The following is a 19,653-nucleotide window of genomic DNA, read 5'->3' as shown; positions in this document are numbered from 1 at the left end:
GATTTATTTAAATCTTGTGCCTCATCCAACATACACTGAGGCACTGGGCTGGCTTTAGTGCAGGTAGAAACAGTGAAGTTCCTGGGACCATTTGTGTGCTTAAATTTGGGACTGATTTCTAGTATTCTGGAGACTGGAGCTCTCACCGGAAGTCGTTCTTCCTGGAGAAGGGGATTCAGCTACCCACCTCTGAGCTCTGTAGAAGTCCCTGTTGGACTATAGTGGCCTGCTGTAGCAAATAATGAGGTAATTTTTGGTCACTTTTGGTCTTGGCTCAGTTATCCAATGCATCATCAAATTCATTTCTACAGAATGAACTGGGTCTCTGTTAATTCCTGAGCGGAATTGCCCTGCATCAACTGTTTGGTTGTAGCCTAAATTGCTCATTCTTAGCAGCACAGTCCTCACACTGCAAGCGTTTCCCTCCAGCCTAAGGGGCTGGGAGATGGAAATCTGGAGTGCGTTCAACCCTACTGCCAGGCACTCTGGAGAGCAGCACGGAGAACTTTTGGTTGGCCACATGTTAGCCATGGGGAACTCCCAGGATGGCTCACAGGATGGAGAAACCAAAGGCTCCCTGCCTGCCTCCTTCCTGCCAGGTGTGGATAGCTGCTGTGCTGGGCGAAGCTGCTGTGCTGCCTGCACCATCTCAGCATGGTGCTGGGGAAGCAGTTACCTTTTCACCCGGATGTTGAGCGTGCCGTTGGAGGAGTCGATGATCTGCATGGCAGTAGCATGGGAGAGGCCGGCACACGACTTGCCATTGATAGATACTAGCACATCATTTTCCCACAGGCCTCCACGGCATGCTTTGCTTCTCTTTCGGATCTGGAAAAACAGAACAGAGAGGATAGGGATGACAGTAAGAGCGGCAGCTCTTCAGTGCAGGTGCTTGTCTCCTGCTGACCCTTTTATCACTCCATCCCTGAGAGAATAAAATAAGGCCTAAGACTACTGTGCTGCCACAGTGATGGACCAGGCCCTGTGCCTTTCAGTATCTGCACTTGTGGCAATTCCTTATTCCAGACTTTCCCTGTATGTGGCTGCATGTCAGCACTTCCAGATGTACCCCCTCCTATGAATCTGTGGTGTGATCCCTGACACACACAGCCCCTGTAGATGCCGTCCTCGGGGAAGCTGACATCAGGAAGAGTAGGGGGCTCTCTGGCACTTCCTGCTGTCAGGTATTCCTGCTCAAACGGCTTTGGCCAATATATTTCTGGACATCTGCATCATGCTGTTGGTGTCCTGTTACACAAGCGTAAATGTGGAGTAAATCTTTAGCCTTAACAGGAGCTGTGCGAGATACGCGTTGCTTTGTCTGAGAAGGGAGTCTGGGGCTCTAGGTCCAGACTAGTCCCTAACCTGGCCTCTTGTGGCCATCTTACACCAAGTGTTTCCTCTTCCTTCTGTTCTCAGTTATCCGAGTTATCTCCTGTATCTCAGTTAAACTACTCACTGAAACCCACAACACAGTCTAGCGTTTCTGTTAGGGCAAGCAAGCAAACCAAGTGCCCACTCAGCCCAAAAACACAGAGCTCACCCATGTAGGTAAGCAATGGGACAGTTTTCTTGTAGCACCCGTAATGCACTCATTTTGCATAGAGGAATTTCCACAGGAAAACACTGCACAAGAGCAAATCAGGCCTAAATGCACTAACTTTGTAAATACTTCTAGAAATTTTATTCAGATCTTGCAGTTAAGTGAGAGACTTAAACAGTGCAGAGCTGTTTAATGGGGTGCAGTGAACAAACTGTGGCAGATCCCTGAAGAGAGATAATGCACAGCAGGGCACCTTCTCCCATATCTTAGAGTTTGCTGCTTGAGCAGCCAGACTTGGCCCTAATCCTCCGAGGGGCAAGAGCAGCACTTCTTGCAGGTCAGCCTATCAGTGGAACTGGGAGGTACTGGGGTAGAAGATGGAAAGAGGGGGGATATGCTATGAGCTGTCTGTGTGTTCACTGGCACTTTATCACCCTGTAGCCTCTCCAGCTTGACCCCAAATTTTGCCTCTGTGCTTAAAATAGGGACTCTCTCATCCCAGCTGCCATATCCATCAGCCGCTGTCATTTTAGGCCTTTATCTCCCTCCTTGTTAATAAAAGCCAGGAATGAGAACATGTGGGTCTGTAATGAACCCCTGCTGAAGAGCCACTTTGCTGTTACAGTACAAATACTGCTTCCTGACACTCCCTCAAGGTGCAGCTGCTAACTGAGAGGGGACAGCAGGCTCATTTTCCAGTGCTGCCTACTGAGACCGCAGCTAATGCAGAGGGTTAGGGGGCTGCAGGGAGGGCAGAAGGAAGACGTCCCCCTGGTATTCCTCTGAAGGCCAACTGCTGCTCCACGCCAAGTGCTTCGCGCTCAGCCCCGGATAGGAACACACTTGCTGAGCACCTCTCCCAGTTTTGGAGCGAGGGAAGCGGGGGTTAAAGACTGTCAGCAGGTGCTGAGAGCATTCTTCACATCCCATCATACTCCTCCATGCTCACTGAAACCAGCTGGCCGTGGGCTGTGACCACCCAGCCCAGAGCTGCTCGGCCTCACCAGCATCCCGCCAGCCCCTGGTCCCTCGGCACTGCAGGAACCTGCTGGAGAGCACTCAGCACTGCCAGGCCAGTGCCTGCTGCTGCCTCAGCACCCCTAGATCGGAGCAGGCTGCTGGGACATCAGCTGCCCCGTGTGGGCTGAGCAAGGTGGGCAGGCAGTGCACGTATTTTATGGTTAGCACACATGCCGGCCCAGCGGCTCTGGCTTGGTCTGTGCTCAGCCTTTCCCAGGGTGGCAGGAGGTCCGCATGCGAAAGCAGCTCCAGTTACTGCAGTGCTGCTGCGGGAGCTGCGAGCTAGCTCTGTAATCCAGGAGGAGAGGTCTCCCTGTCTCCCTGTCCCCATTCCTCCTTGGGAAAACAAGCCCAGTGTCCAGCCCAGGAAGAGACCTTCAGAGTCTGGAAATAGCATGTCAGTGTTCCTGGCTGTCAGTCCCCACAGGTTTATAAACCCTTCCCCGGAACTTTGTGAATCTGCTTCCCTGGGACAGAGGGAAACCTGCTCACAGCTCCATTTTAATGACAACTCCCACCCCGCTGTGTTTGCCAGAGAGGAGAGCAAAGGGGTTAAAGGCAGAAGGGGAATGAATCTGCAGCGAGACAGCACACCCCACAGAAAGGACAGGACCTAATGCACAACCACGTCAGCAGGCTGCAGGCCTGCTTCATTACTTCACAGGAGCACCAGCACAGTGCTGCAGAGCCGTTCAATGACAGCCCGGAGCCTGCATAGCTCACGGCTCACTCGCAGGGAGGGCAGCAGTGAGCCCTCGGGGCGCCCGGCCAGGCCAGCTGCCTACCCTGAAGGTCAGGCTGCCCTCCCGGCCACTCGCTGCCCATGTCGGAAAGATGCCCTCTCCTGGGCGCCCGGCAGCCTCAGAGCCCTGCACAGGCTGCGGACAGGGAGGACGGTGTCACCCAGCAGCTCTGTGGAAGAGGATGGGGAAAGGATCTGAAAGGAATCCTTCTGTAGGGATGGGACAAGTGGGATTTCAAAGAGAAATCCTCTCTGCTTTCTGAAGCAGATCCCTTGAGCGCTTTCTTGTGCAAGGGAGAGGCAGCAGTGAGGGACTCTGAGAAAGCAAGGGGTAGCTCCGGGGGATTACACTACCCAATCTGCAAGGACTGGCCTCTCCCTTTGGAGGGGAAAACCGCACAAATTCTCTTCTACCTACCTATCTGGTATACTTTCCACTCCTTGCCTCAGTAGACAGCACCCCCTCCCCATTGCACACTTTGGCTCACTTGGGAGAAATGTCCTGCTTTTTTTCATCTGGATTTCAGGAATCCCAGTGTCAGGGCCTTACTGATCCATGCTCCTCAAAATACAAAGCAGTGCGGAATACCTGCACAACAAAGTAATGAAATACACTGACACAGGAGATCGTCCCGCTCCCTGCACTCACACCAAGACTTCTGTTGTGACAGAAGAGCTCTTGTCAGAGAGGTTTGGTTGTCCACAGCACCTACGTATGTGCACATAAATATGCCCGTTTTCCTTTATGACATTGCCCTGTTCCTCTAATTGATCACATTGAATGAGACAGGAGGGAAGGGACAGAAGCAGCTGGGGTCAAAAAAGGAAGAGCAAAAGCAACAAATGACAAAGCAAGTAAGAAGAAAAGGTGTTGAAGGGAAGGCCAGTGCTGGGAGAGGCTGAGAAGGCCAGGACTGGGGTGAGGCTCTAGCAGAATTTTCTCAGCACAGCCCTGAGGAGACAAAAGGACACGCTGCTCACTGGACGTGTTTTGGGCGAATTCAGCCTAGCTTTCGGGAATGCAAGGGAGGAGGGGGTCAGATGCAACTCGGCAGCATCTGTCCTTCAGTATGGACTATATTTAGGTAGTGGTATGTGGGGGGTGAACACACGCTGGGATGCTAAGAATAGAGTAGTCCTGATAGTAACTCAGTGGCTTCCCATCTTGCCTGAGTACAGCCCAGAGAACCTGTCCTGAAACTCTGCAACCACCGTCCCTGCTGGCCACAACCCCTTCCTCATAAAAAAAGGAAAGATGCTGTGGGTAATCAGAAGTGGTTCGCAGTGCCTTTCAGGAATCAGCTCTAACAGGTACATGCCATCTTTGCCCTTGCCTCCCCAAGGCACCCAACACCTCCCTCATCAGCAGAGCTCAATCTGTACAGCAGGAAGACAAATTACATTATCCTAAAATCCGCCCAGCAGCAGCTGAGCAAGCTCAGGCCAAGTGAGAGTTGGATGTTGACTACAAACGGTCTTTCTCCTTCCCCTCTCTGATTGCATCTCATGTCGTATAGCTGCCCCCTTTCCCTCAGCAGCTACAGTGGAGTAGTTGCACCCCACGGCAACTCAGCAGCATTTACATTTTATTTCCAGTCTGAAGTGAAATGTAGTCATGTCACAGGGTCCCCAAGGAGGGGTAAGAGCTGCCTTGTTGTAGTATGAAGCAATACAGAGCATTACCAAGGGGCAATGAACTCAGGCAAGATCTGAAGAGCCAAGCAACATCAGGGGCTGCTCCTCCCAGCACTTCCTGCTCAGCTGAACCACAACCACAGCAACTTATAGCTGCAAGAGAAGAAGCAAAAACCCTCCATCTCTTCTCTCAGCACATCTGTCTTGACATCATTTTGGTTACTGGAACAGTTTGGTTTTCCTACAGGGCCAGGGCTGAATCTTTATTTGTGCAAGGAAAAAATACCCCTGTGGTTAAAGCACTAGACTGGCATCCAGGAGGCCTGGAGGAGTTTTTGTGTGACCTCAGAGAAAACACTCGCACTGTGAACTGTAAATGAGAGGAGTCTGGATATCAAAAGGTTTTTCAAGTCATTTGCTCTGACTCTTAAATTTCTTTCTCTCAGCTGCCCATCTGAACATAAAGATCCAGTAAGATGCTATTTCTATGCCTTGCCTGTTAAGGATGCGAGTAGCATCACATCTTTGTGTTACTGCTGTATTTTTATTAGAGGAGAATATTTACTCTAACCTATGATAATTACACTAACCGTTACAATTACACATCTTCATTTTGTTCCAATAACTTCTGCCCTAACACCTTGTTCCAGTTTAAGAGGTGCCACTGCATTGTGTCTTGGTAAAGCAGGTCCAGTGTCCCTGCAGACCTACTTCAAAGGTCATCCACAGTGAAGCTTAAGCAGAAGGCGTTTAACTAGAGAAAGAAGGGAGAGAACAGACATTTTCTGGAATGATAAACAAATACAGCAAGACAGGGTGGTAAAAGAAGGTATCTTGAGCACAAGGACAGATTGGGTGGTTTCTGGGCAAGGGGTCTGGAGATGAAACCTGGTGGTGGCAGAGGATGCTGGTGCTAGACAATCCACTGAGTGTGTACAAGACTCCTCTAGTCTGTTACCACCTAGAGGGAGTGCACTGGTGAGGGATATGGCTATCCTAGTGTTGGGAAGAGAAGACATCTTCAGTGCACCGGGCCTAATTCTGATTTGTACCAGTGGGTACAACTGATGCAAAACAAACACAGCCGATAAGGGGCTGTTAGTTTTGCCTGTCTGTTGAAACCAAGCACCTTAAAAATACGTTTTGTGCTGATATTACCTGGGAGAAAACCAGAAAACAACACCAAACAATCTGCCTTTTTTGCCTAAGCAAAGTTTAGCATGGAGCTTGCTGTTGGGAACAAATGCCTAGACAGAGCTGACTGCAGGTAGACAAAAAGAGGCTTTATCTCTGTGGCCTTTTGTTACTTGATAGAAGAGTAGCTGAAAAGTGAGTGAAGTGTTATACCACTGACAAAGAATAATGCCACATGTACTACAAGAGATACTAAAAGTATTTGGTAAGCATTTTGCTTTCAACAGACTGAACCAGCAGGATATCAAGTTTTTGTTGTTGTTGTTGTTTTTTGTTTGTTTGTTTTTTGTTTTTTTTTTTTTATGAAGCAAGGATTCCAAAGGAACAGATAGGTATGCCAAAAAGCAAGAGTCCTGGTGCCCACATCTAGCTGCTGGGACAAGAGATGGGAATGTTGAGAAGAAACATGCTCACCTATTTCACGTAGATCTCTTTCTAGATGTTCAACCTTCCTCTTCATGACATAAAAGATATTAGGATTGAAATCTAAGGGAATTAAGTGTTCACAAGCAAATCCAGCTACCAACATTTTACAGTGTCAGGCACTGAGCTGGGATAGGAGTGAGAGGGCCTTGAACACAGGGCAGAGTCATCCAGAGAGATGGCTTCAGTCCTCCAGAACAAGATGCTCTCAACCTTAGCACTGCGTGCTGGTGCTGTGAGGATTAACAAACTTCGAATAAAACCCTTACTCAGAACAGAGGATTTTTAGTTACTGTCTATTGTTGAACAGCTGCAGCCTCAAGTATAATACATGTATGCCTCCAAAGCATTACACTTAGGTAGGAGCAACTTGAAGAAGACATACCTGCTATTACTTTGATAGAATTCGGATACAATCCTGGTCAAAACTCATGTCTGTAAGAAGTTATTGTACACAACATTCATCGTATTTTCAAGTGTGGGCTACCACACCAAATGACAGCACTCATTAACCTTAATAGAGCCTCTCTGAAATTGTCTGAGACGGATGAGCACCATGCTTCTGCAGCTCTGTGGCCAGGACAGGACCAGCCAGGACAGGAAGGGACTAGACAAGCAGCCCTTTCACCTGACGGATTCAGAGAGACTTTGGCACAGCAACATACCAGTAGCAGGCTGAATAATGCCAGCAAAGCATCTGTTAGTGTCAAACCATTGAAATGGTCCTGGTCCTACCTTATGCTCTGGCCAGATAGTGCTCTCCTGAACAATTCCCAGGCACAGCCTGGGAGCTAGAACAGGGCATTGCCCATGGGCAACTTGCATGCAGCCACCCCATTCAGCTGAGAATAAGAGTTTTTAACCGCTGGGCATTGCCCCATGCTGTACCAGCCAGCCTCTGTGCCAGTGGCGTCCCAGGCACATTTAATGCACCACATACAGGTGTAGCTCGTGTGGTTTCCCCACAGCTGCTGACAATCATCTGACAGACATTGTTCCTGCCTGCTACAGCATAAATAGGATGCAAGGACAGACCTGCCCAGCCTCTTCATCTCTGCAAGGAGGACAGTGGAAGCTTTTGTCACAGTGTCCTTCAAGCAGAAGTCTTAGATGAGCTGTGAAAGCAAAAGGCATGAGGCAGCACAGCTGTGGTCGCATGGCAGAGGAGAAATTATTCAGGACAGTAATGTGTGGAGGGCCAGAAGATAACATCCCATTTTTTCATAGGCGTGACTTCATCATGCCTTTTGGAACATGAAGGTAGGCAGAGAAAAGAAAAGATTTAACAGAGTGAAATGGCTTGAGGAGTGAGAGAGGAGTACTAAACCAAGGGTTAAAGATTAGCTGAGAGCAAGTGTAGACTAAAATTCAGTTCCTAATTGTTTTCTAACTATCACAGGCTTCCCAGTCAGACTGGAAAGCAATCTTTCAGTTAGTGTTCTGGAGGGAAAAAGATACATCTAGTACCCTACATTAGGGTGAAGTTAATGAATTTATGAAGTCCTTCTAGTCTTGTTTTAAAATAAGTAGATACTGCCACTTAGCATTCCCTGTGTCATTTCACTGAATAAAAGCTCTTTTTGGTCTAAACCACAATCCTGTACTCCACAGTAAAGACAGTTTGTAGGGAATGGCATAACCAGTGATCCCTGCCATCCACACAGCCTGCTCTCCGTGCTTGTTTGAAAGGGAGTGCTTGTGTAATGCTACTTCTTTGCAGGTAGCTCCAAGCCCCTGGTGATACAGAGGTAGTTGTGAATCAGATCCTTGGATGATACATGTACAAATCAGTGATGGTGATTTGCAGCCGCAATAACGTGGTTTTCTCTTCAGGCCATCTTCCTATGACTATCTTGGAGGTCCTATCCCCTCATCCCTGCTGGGAAGGGCAGAGCTCTCCTTCCAAGCTCTGCACCTCGCTCACTGCTGTCCCAGCGCTGCACTGAGCTTGCAGCTCCTCAGCGGCAGAGCAGCCCTGGAGCCCTGTGTCCTTCGGGCACACGGTGACTGCCAGGCTCCTCTGAAAGTCCCACCAGCACTGCAGCCAGCTCTCCTTCACTGGCAGCCAGTGGTGGCACCTGTCTAGGCACTGACAGGCCATAAAACATGTCCAGGAGCACTCCCAAAACTGCCTGAGTAACTCCTTCCACAGCACTGCCAGCCGTACGCAGCCCTCCAAAGCCAGCATTAGTGACTGCTATAGGCAAGGCTGCCAGGCACACCTTCCACACCTTCCTGGATGTGACGTTCAGTGACTGAGGGATCAGGTACAGACCTGCCTGTCCACCTTTCACTGTACGGAGGAGAGGCAGAGAGAGTGCTTGTGGGTCTGCAAGCTGTCAGCCCTATTTGGGATGGAGCTGGCAGCCTTCAGCAGGAATAATGTCACACGAGCAAAGGCGAACAGGACACAGCAGCCAGGCCGTGCGTCACAGGGAGCAGTGGCACAGCATATGGCAGCAGGGCTCTCTGTGTCTGGCAGAGGAGACAGTAGAGACAGAGGATTTGCAGCAGAGAAACACACAGGAAAGTAGAGATAGGTAAGAAAGAGGTCAAAAGGAGGTTGTGATGAACTGCTCTTAAACAAGAAAACAGTTGTTGCTTTTAACAGCTATCCAGTCCTGTGGCCACTGCTTCCCCTAACGATTCACTCCACTGCTGCAGAGTTATTTGTGCAGAAGTGGGAACTGAAAGGAGCCTCCTGAGTTAAAAGGGCCAATCCTCTGTTGTTTCACATGCCAGGCTGTTTGCTCTAGCTCATAACCTGATTTTAAGAGGTTTTTAGTTGTTTGCCTGGATTGGAAAGTTGTTGCTGAGCCTCCCTGGTTAGTTACCGCTGGTCTCTCTGTGCACGCTTGATCGTTGACAATGCTGTCCTATATTTGAACAGTGCTGCTGGTGTTTGCCCAACATCTATTTGTAGACAGCAATCATATCTCTCAACCTTTGTGCTAGATGAAAGAAGCCTTCTCTCCTGTCCTTTTCTGTAGCTGCTCTACCTGAAATTAATTTTTTTCAAAGTGGCCGGCTCCACAGGTGTGGTAATTCCAGTGAATTCTCACTTGTACATCAGACAGCAACATCAATGCCTTCCTGTTTTGGTTACATGTAGCTCAGCTGAGGCTCACTTGTTTGCCTTTTTTTCAGAAAAGCATCATTTTGCTGGCTCGTTATCCTCTTGTGATGCACTAACATGCCCACATCTCTCTCCTCTATCATCAGTACCTCTTGGAAAGCTTCCGGTTTCCACTAATTTCTTCAGTAGTACTTGTGGACCAGACTAAGCTGGAGGTACAAGTGTCTTCCGTGCTGCTTTTTATAGTAATTAAGTGGGTTTCCCTCTAATGGAATAAATCTTGTTCTGTAGAAAACTCCCTAAAGGCAGTACATGTACTTGTACCATCTTAAAGCTACCCCTGTTGATCCTAAAACTGATTTCCCTAATACAGCTCCATGTTATGTTTCTGCTTTGGCTGATGATGGATTTAATGCTTATGTCCTATCTTATGACTTTTCTCAGACTAGCTATTTCACATTTTATTTAGTTTCAAGTGCATTTGATGCACATACCGTTAGTGCAAAGAAATCCTCCAGGACCTGGTGGCATTATTCTCCATTACTGTACGCCCTTTTCAGAGTGGGTGAACCTTCTCATCATGAAAGCTTCCCCTTGCAAGGTGTGCTGTGCATTTCAGGAAAATGTGCTTTTTCCTCAACCTTTCTAAAATAAAAATCTTACCATCTACGGACACTTTTTGTTTCTTACTTCTGAGCTTATTTTCTCTTCCCTGCTGACTGTTTCTGGCCAAAGATCTGTTGTGTCGTGTTGCTGTGTTGTTGTGTTGCTACCACACAGCCGCTGAGCTACACAAAGTCACCTTTGGTTTGGTAAGGGGTAGCGTGAATTCTCATTATCCTTTATCTGCTTCACTGGGTAAGAGTTAAAAGATTTGTTACAAATAAGCTAAATGTGAAAGCACAGTAGTTCAACTGATTTCAGTTATAAGGACAATGCTGTAAGTAAGAACAGAACAGAGGTTTTGTTTTCCTTTTTGGGTTCTTTAATCTTATATTTTCCCTTTATTTGTTTCTCTAGTTCCCCGTATTTCAACCCTTCCTAATTTCTGCAGAATTATTCATGTCCTCTGTTGATCTTTTATCCTGCTGTGTATCTGCCTGCTGAGCATATCAATGTCTGTTGTTTTTTCAGCTTACTCATTACCAAGTTGATATTTTAATATAACTCTAATTTAAAAATCATCTACTCTTTTCCATGGAGGGTTCCCCAGCACTAATAAATTCTCTTTTGCTTCTTCTTTTGCCTCACCCTCTACTCCTACCACATCTGTTTTTACGAGACTGAACTGTTATGGTACCACCAATCCTTCATATACACATCAGACATTTTTTAGCACACAGACACTGCAAATGATTGTTAGGGTGGAACAAAACATTCAGCGTGTGCTTTTGTAGGAGAGTTTAACACAAAAGGAAAGACATACGCAGTTACAGATCTGGAACCATGTAATCAGTAGAAAATAATATTAGCATTTCAATCTTGCTTATGTTATTTAAATTTGAGCTTTTTTGTCAATACCCGCTGGGAGGGAGGAGGGAAGGGAAGGGAAGGGAAGGGAAGGGAAGGGAAGGGAAGGGAAGGGAAGGGAAGGGAAGGGAAGGGAAGGGAAGGGAAGGGAAGGGAAGGGAAGGGAAGGGAAGGGAAGGGAAGGGAAGGGAAGGGAAGGGAAGGGAAGGGAAGGGAAGGGAAGGGAAGGGAAGGGAAGGGAAGGGAAGGGAAGGGAAGGGAAGGGAAGGGAAGGGAAGGGAAGGGAAGGGAAAGAACAGGCTTAAAGAGTTTTCAGAAATAACAGATATCAAGAACAGGAATTAAAGTGATTGATCATTTGATTGCTATCAATCAGATTGATAATAATCTTCCACATGGAAAAACAATAACAAGATGATGATATAAACATTGGAAAGAAGAAAGGCAAGAGGAACTGTGACTGTGTAAAATGATCATTTAAGATAATGAGTTCTCCATGGATTTGTAATACAACAAAGAGTGACTCAAAACGGGAAATCCTACTTTGTGCAACATTTAGTCTTCGGAATGTCTGACTGCATGATGTTATTGAATCTTCATTGGGAAACAGTTGAGATTTAATCAGACAGGTAACACTAGCTGTTCACAAAGAATTATCTGTTTATGTATAGGCTCAAATACCAGGACTGTCAATTCTCATGTACTTCATAGAGCATGCTGATAATCAGCTGGGGGGGTGAAAGAATTTTCCTCCGCATTGCGTTACTAGAAAATGAGGTGCATTGCTGAAGGTTAGAGTTTCCTCTGACACACCTGTGTTGCAAGAAACACAAAGGAGACAGGAAGCAGGAGGTGGACTGCCCATTAACCTCGTCTGGTATAGCAATTCCAGCATTTCTACATAACTACAGTGCAAACCGTTTCTATATAACTTGTTATACCTAATTCATTTCCACTCATTGGGCTCAAATAAGTTTTTTTATCTGCTTAGCTCTTCTTCAGCCAGAATGGTATAGGGAAACAATTTGATTCAACATCCAAGGGTAAGCATTTTTCCTTTGTGCTACTCCTATGACTTTTCTAGTCTAGAAGTTGAAATTGCCTAAAATGACAGCACTGGAATCCCCAGAGACACCCAACTGTATTCACTCAAGTGTTTCCTGATACCTCCAGGATATTTGTGTCTGTATCTTCTTTCGTATTTTCTACAGTTTTATCCAAGTTCCTGTTCTGTTCTTCCCCATCCTGTCCAAATAGATTTTGCTCTAAGAACCAAAGCACTAGTAACAATTTCTGTTCTGCTAAGACAAAGTTTTCCTGGCTTAGAACTTCTCTTTCTCCCCAAGAGTCCTTTCTTTGACAGCAACTAGCTTACTAATCGACCCTTCTCATTTATCTAATCTGTCTTTCCATGCACGCACAACATGTTCTTCACCATGCTAACAAACACTCTGTTATTTGACCTTACCTCTGCGAGGCAGGCTCAGTCTCAGTGACACCTCCCTCTGACCATGTCCCAGTGCTGTGCAGTGGCTCTGATACCATGGAATGGAGGCTGAGCAAAGCAAACTGCACATCCACAACTCAAGGGTCCCAGCTTTAACAAACCAATACAGTTCTTACAAACACAACACCGCCCTCTTTCTCTGTGTGATACCATACGGCCACAGTCCCTGGTCAGGATTCCTTAGTGCTGGGACCATTCCCATCTTTGGATCCCAGAAGATCCAGATGCTGCTAATGATGTTAGAGGTTTGGGGGATGCTTTGCAGTCAACATTTTGGCCCAGGCTTCATCCTACAGGTGTCAATAGCAGAATCCTAACTGCAGCAGAATGAGGAGTTGATCTTTCAACTCAAAGAGCCAAAACCTGAGATTCAAAATTCTGCTCTCTGCCTGGTAACAGAGGAGTCAGGCTACTCCCTGAATTCTGGGGGTTTATTCTCTTCTAAGCATTCTACAATCAGATAGGACCTTACTAGGTTCCCAGTAAGGATCCATAAAGCCTTTCTTTGGAGACTGACTAAACAGTGTTGTCTCTACAACAGCGAGTGTTTATGGTCACTGGGATGCCAGTAAATTCAGGTTAATTATAGCCCCAAACAATAATCGTAAAAGCAGTCCTACATGAAGAATGATTTATGCTCAAATGGATTTATATCAATTATATTTCCCTTTTTTTTTTTCCTCAGATTGAAAATACATTTATATATTTGCATTGTTAGACTTAAGGTACAAGACCAAGTTTGGGATGAAAGCTAGTTTTAGTTAATATCTTTCTGGAAGTGCCACTAATCCTGGAGCAATATTCCAGGCACCTTAAGGTGCAACTTGGTCTGAGTACTGGCTAGTTCTTGCTGCTGTTCTTCCCCAAGTAATCTTTACAAGATACTCAGTACCTCCTTTCTCTTCCAATTCCAGTTGCTTGACTATTGAAGGAAAACAATGAGTCAAAACCATGCTGCTAAATTTATGTGGCCAATGAAAAGCCCATTTTGCTAATAACCACCGATTCCAGATACCTGTTTCAAGGGTATTCCTTCTCTTCAGCACCTGAAGCTTTCTGAATATGTTAGTTTTCCTACAGATAATCTTTATTTATGTAAGAAATGCCTATTTCAGGGCCAAGCTGCAGGGTTTCAAACAATTTGTTAGAAGTTACAGTTACACTCCTTGACCTGGGGGCACAGAACACTTCATTTTAAAATTCTCTGTCAGACCCACAATCTACTTAAGGAAACAGAAAGGGTTGGGCAAAGCATTTTTTCATGCCTTCTGCTGGGTGCCTTCCAGCGAGACATCCCAAGATATCATTGTGTCAAAGCTAATGCAGCTGTTAGGAGCTTAATAAACAGAGGACCTTTTTTTTCTTAATTTTTAACCTACTCAGTCATCTTTATGTAAAGAAAACAGGGACAGCTGTTAATCAAAATTAGTGCAACGCAAAGTTTGTATTTGTTCCTTTTTATTATTTCAACTCTTCCAAAGAACCGTTTTCCTTCCGTCCTTGACTGTGAACCCATATTTGCTGCTTAGAGCATCAAAAATACTTCAGACCATATTGAGAAAGCTCCGGCAATGTAAGAGCCCCTAAGAAAAGCACAGCTATTTTGAAAGCTGGAAAATAATGAAGTGTTAGAGACAGTGTCATTGAAATACAGCTTCTGTTGCGTTCACTTCAGTTGGTTTTGACTTTGTTGGATGCTTTACCCAAACACCGAAGCCTCCGTATGTGAACGCGAGCCCTTTCCCGGGGTTGTGGCTGCTGCTCTGTCTCTGCAGACAACTGGGGGCATTGCACAGGCTGTGTGCAAACTGTGTGCGCTATCCCACCTGCCCTGCGAAAGCAGGCAGATCTTCCCCTGGCGCTTCTCTATTTCTGCCTCGGTAGCAGAGTTTCAGGACCCGTACCCCACCCCACTCCCTGCCTGCCCACTGCCCCTTTTTCCCCTTTCAGAGCTCTGGCACAGCAAGGAGCTGCCCGGCTGGGCACAGCCACCTGCCCTGAGCACACCCTGCCCTGAGCACACCCTGCCCTGAGCACACCCTGCCCTGAGCACACCCTGCCCTGAGCACACCCTGCGGTCCTACCTTGGACACCTGGAGGGGCTTTCTCTGCTCAGAGCCCCCTTGCAGGCGGAAGCCCCAGGGGGCGCCTCCAGACAGCGTGATCACCATTTCTTCCTCGGCTCCCATGGCTCCTGCGCCGCGGGTCCTTCACCTCCCCAGCGCCGGCAGAGCGCGGCTCTCAGCGGGCAGCATCGCCCCGTCCCATCCTCCCCACGGTGCCCCCGAGCCCCTCTCCTCGCTGCTTCCTTCAGCTCCGCGCACCCCGCAGGGTCCCGCCCCGCCCCGCCGGGACACCCGATGCTGCTGCTGGGCCGCGGCCAGCGCCGTCCCGCACACGTGTGCCGTCAATCTCAGCCCGAGCCCGCGGCCCCAGCGCGGCAGCGGGGCTCAAAATAGCTCGGCCCTGACCTGCGGGGCGGGACGGGGCCGCTCGGCCACTGCTTCACGGCCCCGTCCCCCCCGCACAGCCCCGCGGGGACACCTCTCCGCGGCTCCAGGCGCCAGCACCCGCCCCGAGGCCGGACGGGGGCAGGCGGCCGGGGGCTCGCCGCCCGCTGGGGGCCCCTCCGCGGCCCGGGGAGCGGCTCCGGGCGCGGCTCCGTCCCCGGCCCCCGCCCCCCGCTGCCCCCCGCTGCCCCCCGCCCGCCGCCATCGCGGGGCGCTCCCCGGGCCCCGGCGTCCGCCGTGACGTCAGCGCCGTGCCCGCGGGCGGGGCGCGCGCCTGCGCGCCGCCGGCGCCGGCGCCGGCGCGCGTGCGCGGCATCCGGGCCCTGGCGGGCGGGGCGCGGCGGCGGCCGGGGGTTGGCGGGGAGTGCGGACGTGGCAGGCGGCGGGCGGCGGGGCCGGCGGCCGGAAGCGGGCCCAGCACCGGCAGCGGCGGTGAGCGGGGGGCTGGCGGGCGGGGGGGGGCCGCGGGGGCGCCCTGAGGCGCGGCCACAGCTCCCCGCTGCGGGGCCGGGGCCTGCGGGGCGCTGCGTGGGGCCCGCTCTGTCCCCGCGCTGCCTCCGCGCACGGCCCCGCCCGGCCCCGCCGCGCTCCCGCGGGGGCCCCGCGCTCCCTCACGGCGCTGAGGGGCCCCTGCGGCGCGGGGACGGAGCTCGGCGGCCTGCGGGAGGCGAAGGGAAGGGAAGGGAGAGGGAGGCGGCCCGGCGGGGCCTCGGGCCGGGGCGGGCTGCTGCGGGCCGCCGTCGTGCGGCTGCGGCTTGGCCCGGGCTGGGGGTGCGGGGAGGGCTCGGCTCCCCCGGTCCCGGGCCGCAGCTCCGCATCCGCCGTGTGCGTGTGGCGGGCCCGCTCCGCACCCGCAGGGCTCCGCTGGCAGCTCCGCGCCGTGCCCAGAGCCCTGCCTGAGCTGCCCCGCGCTGCGGCAGGAGCACGGGCGGGCTGCTTGCACCCACATCACGGGCACCCGCCAGGGTTGGTAACGTTTTTTATGTGATAACGTGAAGAACAGAGATTTTCAGTTTGGTGCACAGCATTGATTTTCAGCTGTTAACGTGGTAGCTTCATAGCAAACAGTTCTAGTTTCTTTCTGTCACAGGGTTCTGTAGTAAACTGCACTAAAAGTTTAGGGGAAACATTAAAGGGGAGAAGCAGCCATCTGACGTACAACGCACAAGGCCAGGCTTCGTTTATGTGCTGTGTCAAGTCCCATCCCTAGAGCGAGGTGGCTTGTTGCAGGTGCTGTCTTAGGCCTTAGCCTTCAGTAATGTGGAGTTGTTCCGAGTGGATCTGCAGATCTTTGGGGTTGACGTATTTTGTTTTTTTCTTTTCCCTTGTCAGAGAATAGGTGTTCTGGCTATGGGATTGTTAGAAATACATTTGGCCTAAAACTCGCCCTTAGAGGAGACTTGCTGTACACTGTCAGCAGAAGTACGAGCATCTCTCTCCATTTTTGTGTGGGAGAGGTTCCCACTCCTGGAACTGCCCCTTTCTGCTTAAAGCTGCACCACACAGAGGAATCCTCTCTTGCTATAGACAGTGGGAAGTGGAAGGTGATGAAGGCAATATTGCTTTTTAATTTGCTGGGACAGACACTACAGGTTCTAATGTCGTGGCTAAAAGCTGAATACTGGCAGAGAGCAGATGTCTAGAGGATTATTTCTTTAATGAGTTGTTCAATGCTTGTGCCTTTTTGAGTGTTTACTTCTGCTACTTACTGTAGGACTAAATTTTCTTCCTGTAACATTTATTATCAGAAGGGTCAAAAATCCAAGAAAGAATTGATAGTTGGCTGAGGAAGGGCAAAGTACAAAGAACGACTGAAAATAATCACCAACAAAGTCTCACAGAACAGACAAGGTGGATGTTTCTTGTTATTTAGGTTTGATCTTCATCAGCAATGAGTTACGAAGAGAAAGCTTGTTTTGTGTTCAGTGAGGTTCATTGTTAGCACAGAAATCATTAAACTATGAGCCGGGCAGTCATGCACCGGGAAAAGCTAATTGTGAGACTTTCTGGTTTCCTGCGAGTGATGGGAATTGCGTAATGCATGTTTGCATAGAGGAAGTCAGAGTATAGATGCTTTAGGTGAAAAATGGGCAGTGTCACAATGTATGTGCAGAAAGGTTGTGCACCATTATAAGCCTTTGGCCTTACTAGTTATTTACCTGTTTGTTCTTCCTTCTGGCCTCTTCTATACACTTTAAATAACTTTCAGCTTTTCCTAATCGATTATACTTGTGCGGAGTTCACCGAAGTGAGTCAGATGACTTCACACATCGTAACGTGTACATGGAGTTAAAGCTAAGGAAGGAGATAAATCTTTCACCGTCTTTTTTTTGAGGTGTTATTTCCAATGACTTTTGCCCCTACAGGACTGCTTTTCAGGAGCAATGCCAGTGACTGATTGTGATTTTTTTTTTTTTTTTTTAAGGCTTTATTCCAGAGGTAGAGGTGTAAATCAGTCCTACCATTCAACTTCAATCAGTTTTATCTTTTTTTTTTTTTTTTTTTTTTTGACTTGATGATGATGATAGGGATTGGAAATAGTGGTAGGCTTAAAGTCGGGTAAAGACTAAGACTTTTAAATTCCATATTTAGCTACTTCTGCACTCTTGTAACTTAAATGTTGTCTTGGACCTTGCCCAAGATGATGAAACAATCTAACAAAATAGGGTTTAAGGTGGCTCTTACTTAGAAGAACATGGAATGATCATACCTCAGAAGTGAATGATAGTTTGAAAGACATTTTCAAAACAGTCCATGAAGGACTGGCCTCCAAAATTCTGCACCAGAACTTGTTGAATCAGTGAGGTTCTAGCAGCTACTCTCTTTAGTTTTCCTGAAAGTCTTTGGTGAAAATACTGAGGCTTCAGGACTTTCACTGGTGACATTAAATTGTAAAGTCTTATTTTTAAAACTAGATGTCTTACACCTCTTCTGAGCTGTCAAAACACATGTTGTTGGCTCAGAGAGTCAATTCCAGTAGTGTCACCTGAGTTGTTTTGGACAAACGTATGGAGTGCATGCTGCTGTAACGGCCTGGGTACTTCCAGATCAATTGCCAGTCTTTGGTTTCCAGGATATGAGCTCTTTTTTCCAGGTTTTTCTGTAGAAAAACAAGACAGGAGCTTCTTGGAGTTGAGGAGAAGTCGAGTGTTCTGTGAGTGCTTGTAGAGTACATCATAAAGTCGTATCTGATGAACAAAATCAAGGATGTCTGTCTTTCAGGAGAGTGATCTGAGAATGGTGCAACTTTGCTTTGTCTCCGAGAAAGTTACAGCCTAGATGCTTTAGATGCCCTGTAGGTAATACTCTGAATTGATCTGTGGAGATGCCAACTGTGCCCTTCTGTCCCATCTTCTGGAAGGGGTTTTAGTATCTGTGGTCAGAAATCAAGTTGGCATATTTCCTTCAGGTCCAGCAAAATATAGCAGGCCGTGCTATCCTCTTTTTTTTTTTATTATCATTATTATTTTATTTTATTTTATTTTTTTAAACAAGGATCAAGTCTGTCTAGAAGTTGAAACTAACAAGGCTTTTATTTCTCTGGGACCAGTGAAAAAGGGACTAACATCTTTCTGGAGGAAAAGAATTTCACTGTACGCACTTGGTTTAGAAAGCAGTCAAGAACCGATGAGATTAAGCATCTCAGTTTCAAAAGGGAATTAAGTGAATGCAAACCAAAAAAAAAAAAAAAAAAGATGAGCTTGCAGTTTGCAAAGACTGGGGAGACTTGCTGATTGAAACGCTCATGTGAATCACTTGTTGTTTTTTTCTTAAATAGGCCATAAAAACTGAACTGTAGCCTTTGTTTGGAAACTAAGGAATCCAGAAACCATTACAAAAGTGTAAGATCTATTCCCAGTATTACTGCATATTTTTCTCCCATCAGTTTGCTGCTTACCAGCTTTGATTGTCAGTCTTATTTAACGGTATCCCAGTATAAATTTTGGCTGTGTGCACTGACACTATTTTGACCAAAATGTGCATGGTCAACTGCCTTTGTACAGAGGAATAAAAGAAAATGGCAGAGTGAGGGCTGTATATTCTGCAAGAGAATTATTTGAGTTATTTGTAGTAACATCCACTTGTCATAGTATTTACCACTAGTATCAGTCCTGGTTATTGGAGCTTTGTGTATGGTACCTTGTGAGCAGTAATAGGATGTTCGATAGCATCTTAAAATATTACGTTTGGCTTAGCTCCGGTAATGTGTTACCATGTACAAGTGAACGTCCTCAGTACTTCTGTCAAGTGGGACAGCTTTCTTTCTCCATTTCTCACTGTATGGTGTATGTATTTCATTCTTTCTGTCACCTTTCTTCAAGTCATAAGAAATAGAGCATAAAATCCTCCCTTCTCCCATATCTCCTTGAGTGACCAGCTTCTAATTTATGTACACAGTTTTGGATGCAGGCAAAATGAAAGCTGTTTGATAAAAATGACTGGTGCTGGGGGAGAGGGCAAATGGATTCATTCAGTGACAACTCTTTTCCGCCTTCTCAGAGGTGGATACTCCTGGCCCTGCCCTTCATGATA

General features: G+C 47.9%; 2 protein-coding genes across 3 annotated transcripts in view; one reads left to right on the top strand and one right to left on the bottom strand.

Annotated features, from left to right (window-relative positions):
- Positions 1–15,253, bottom strand: part of SYNPO2L (synaptopodin 2 like) — a 36,829-nt gene extending 21,576 nt beyond the window's left edge. The window contains exons 1-2 of one of the 2 annotated variants that reach the window (XM_084525660.1): positions 14,695–15,253; positions 677–828 (exon numbers count right to left, since the gene is read on the bottom strand). In XM_084525660.1, the coding sequence (XP_084381786.1) occupies positions 677–828; positions 14,695–14,799 (257 nt within the window). In that variant the 5' untranslated portion in view covers positions 14,800–15,253. Of the gene's footprint in view, positions 1–676; positions 829–7,292; positions 7,412–14,694 lie in introns of those variants that run through there. The other variant, XM_084525661.1, reaches the window with a different exon arrangement.
- Positions 15,254–15,416: 163 nt separating this feature from the next.
- The window catches only part of SEC24C (SEC24 homolog C, COPII coat complex component), a 34,336-nt gene continuing 30,099 nt past the window's right edge, over positions 15,417–19,653 (top strand). Inside the window, 1 exon segment of the mRNA XM_084525662.1 lies at positions 15,417–15,552. The gene's annotated coding sequence lies outside the window, so the exon portion shown is untranslated.

The sequence above is a fragment of the Aythya ferina genome (assembly GCF_964211825.1).
Source record: "Aythya ferina genome assembly, chromosome: 7".
Lineage (NCBI taxonomy): Eukaryota > Metazoa > Chordata > Aves > Anseriformes > Anatidae > Aythya > Aythya ferina.
The sequence above is the reverse complement of the archived record's forward strand: the minus strand, read 5'-3'. Positions and strand labels throughout refer to the sequence as shown.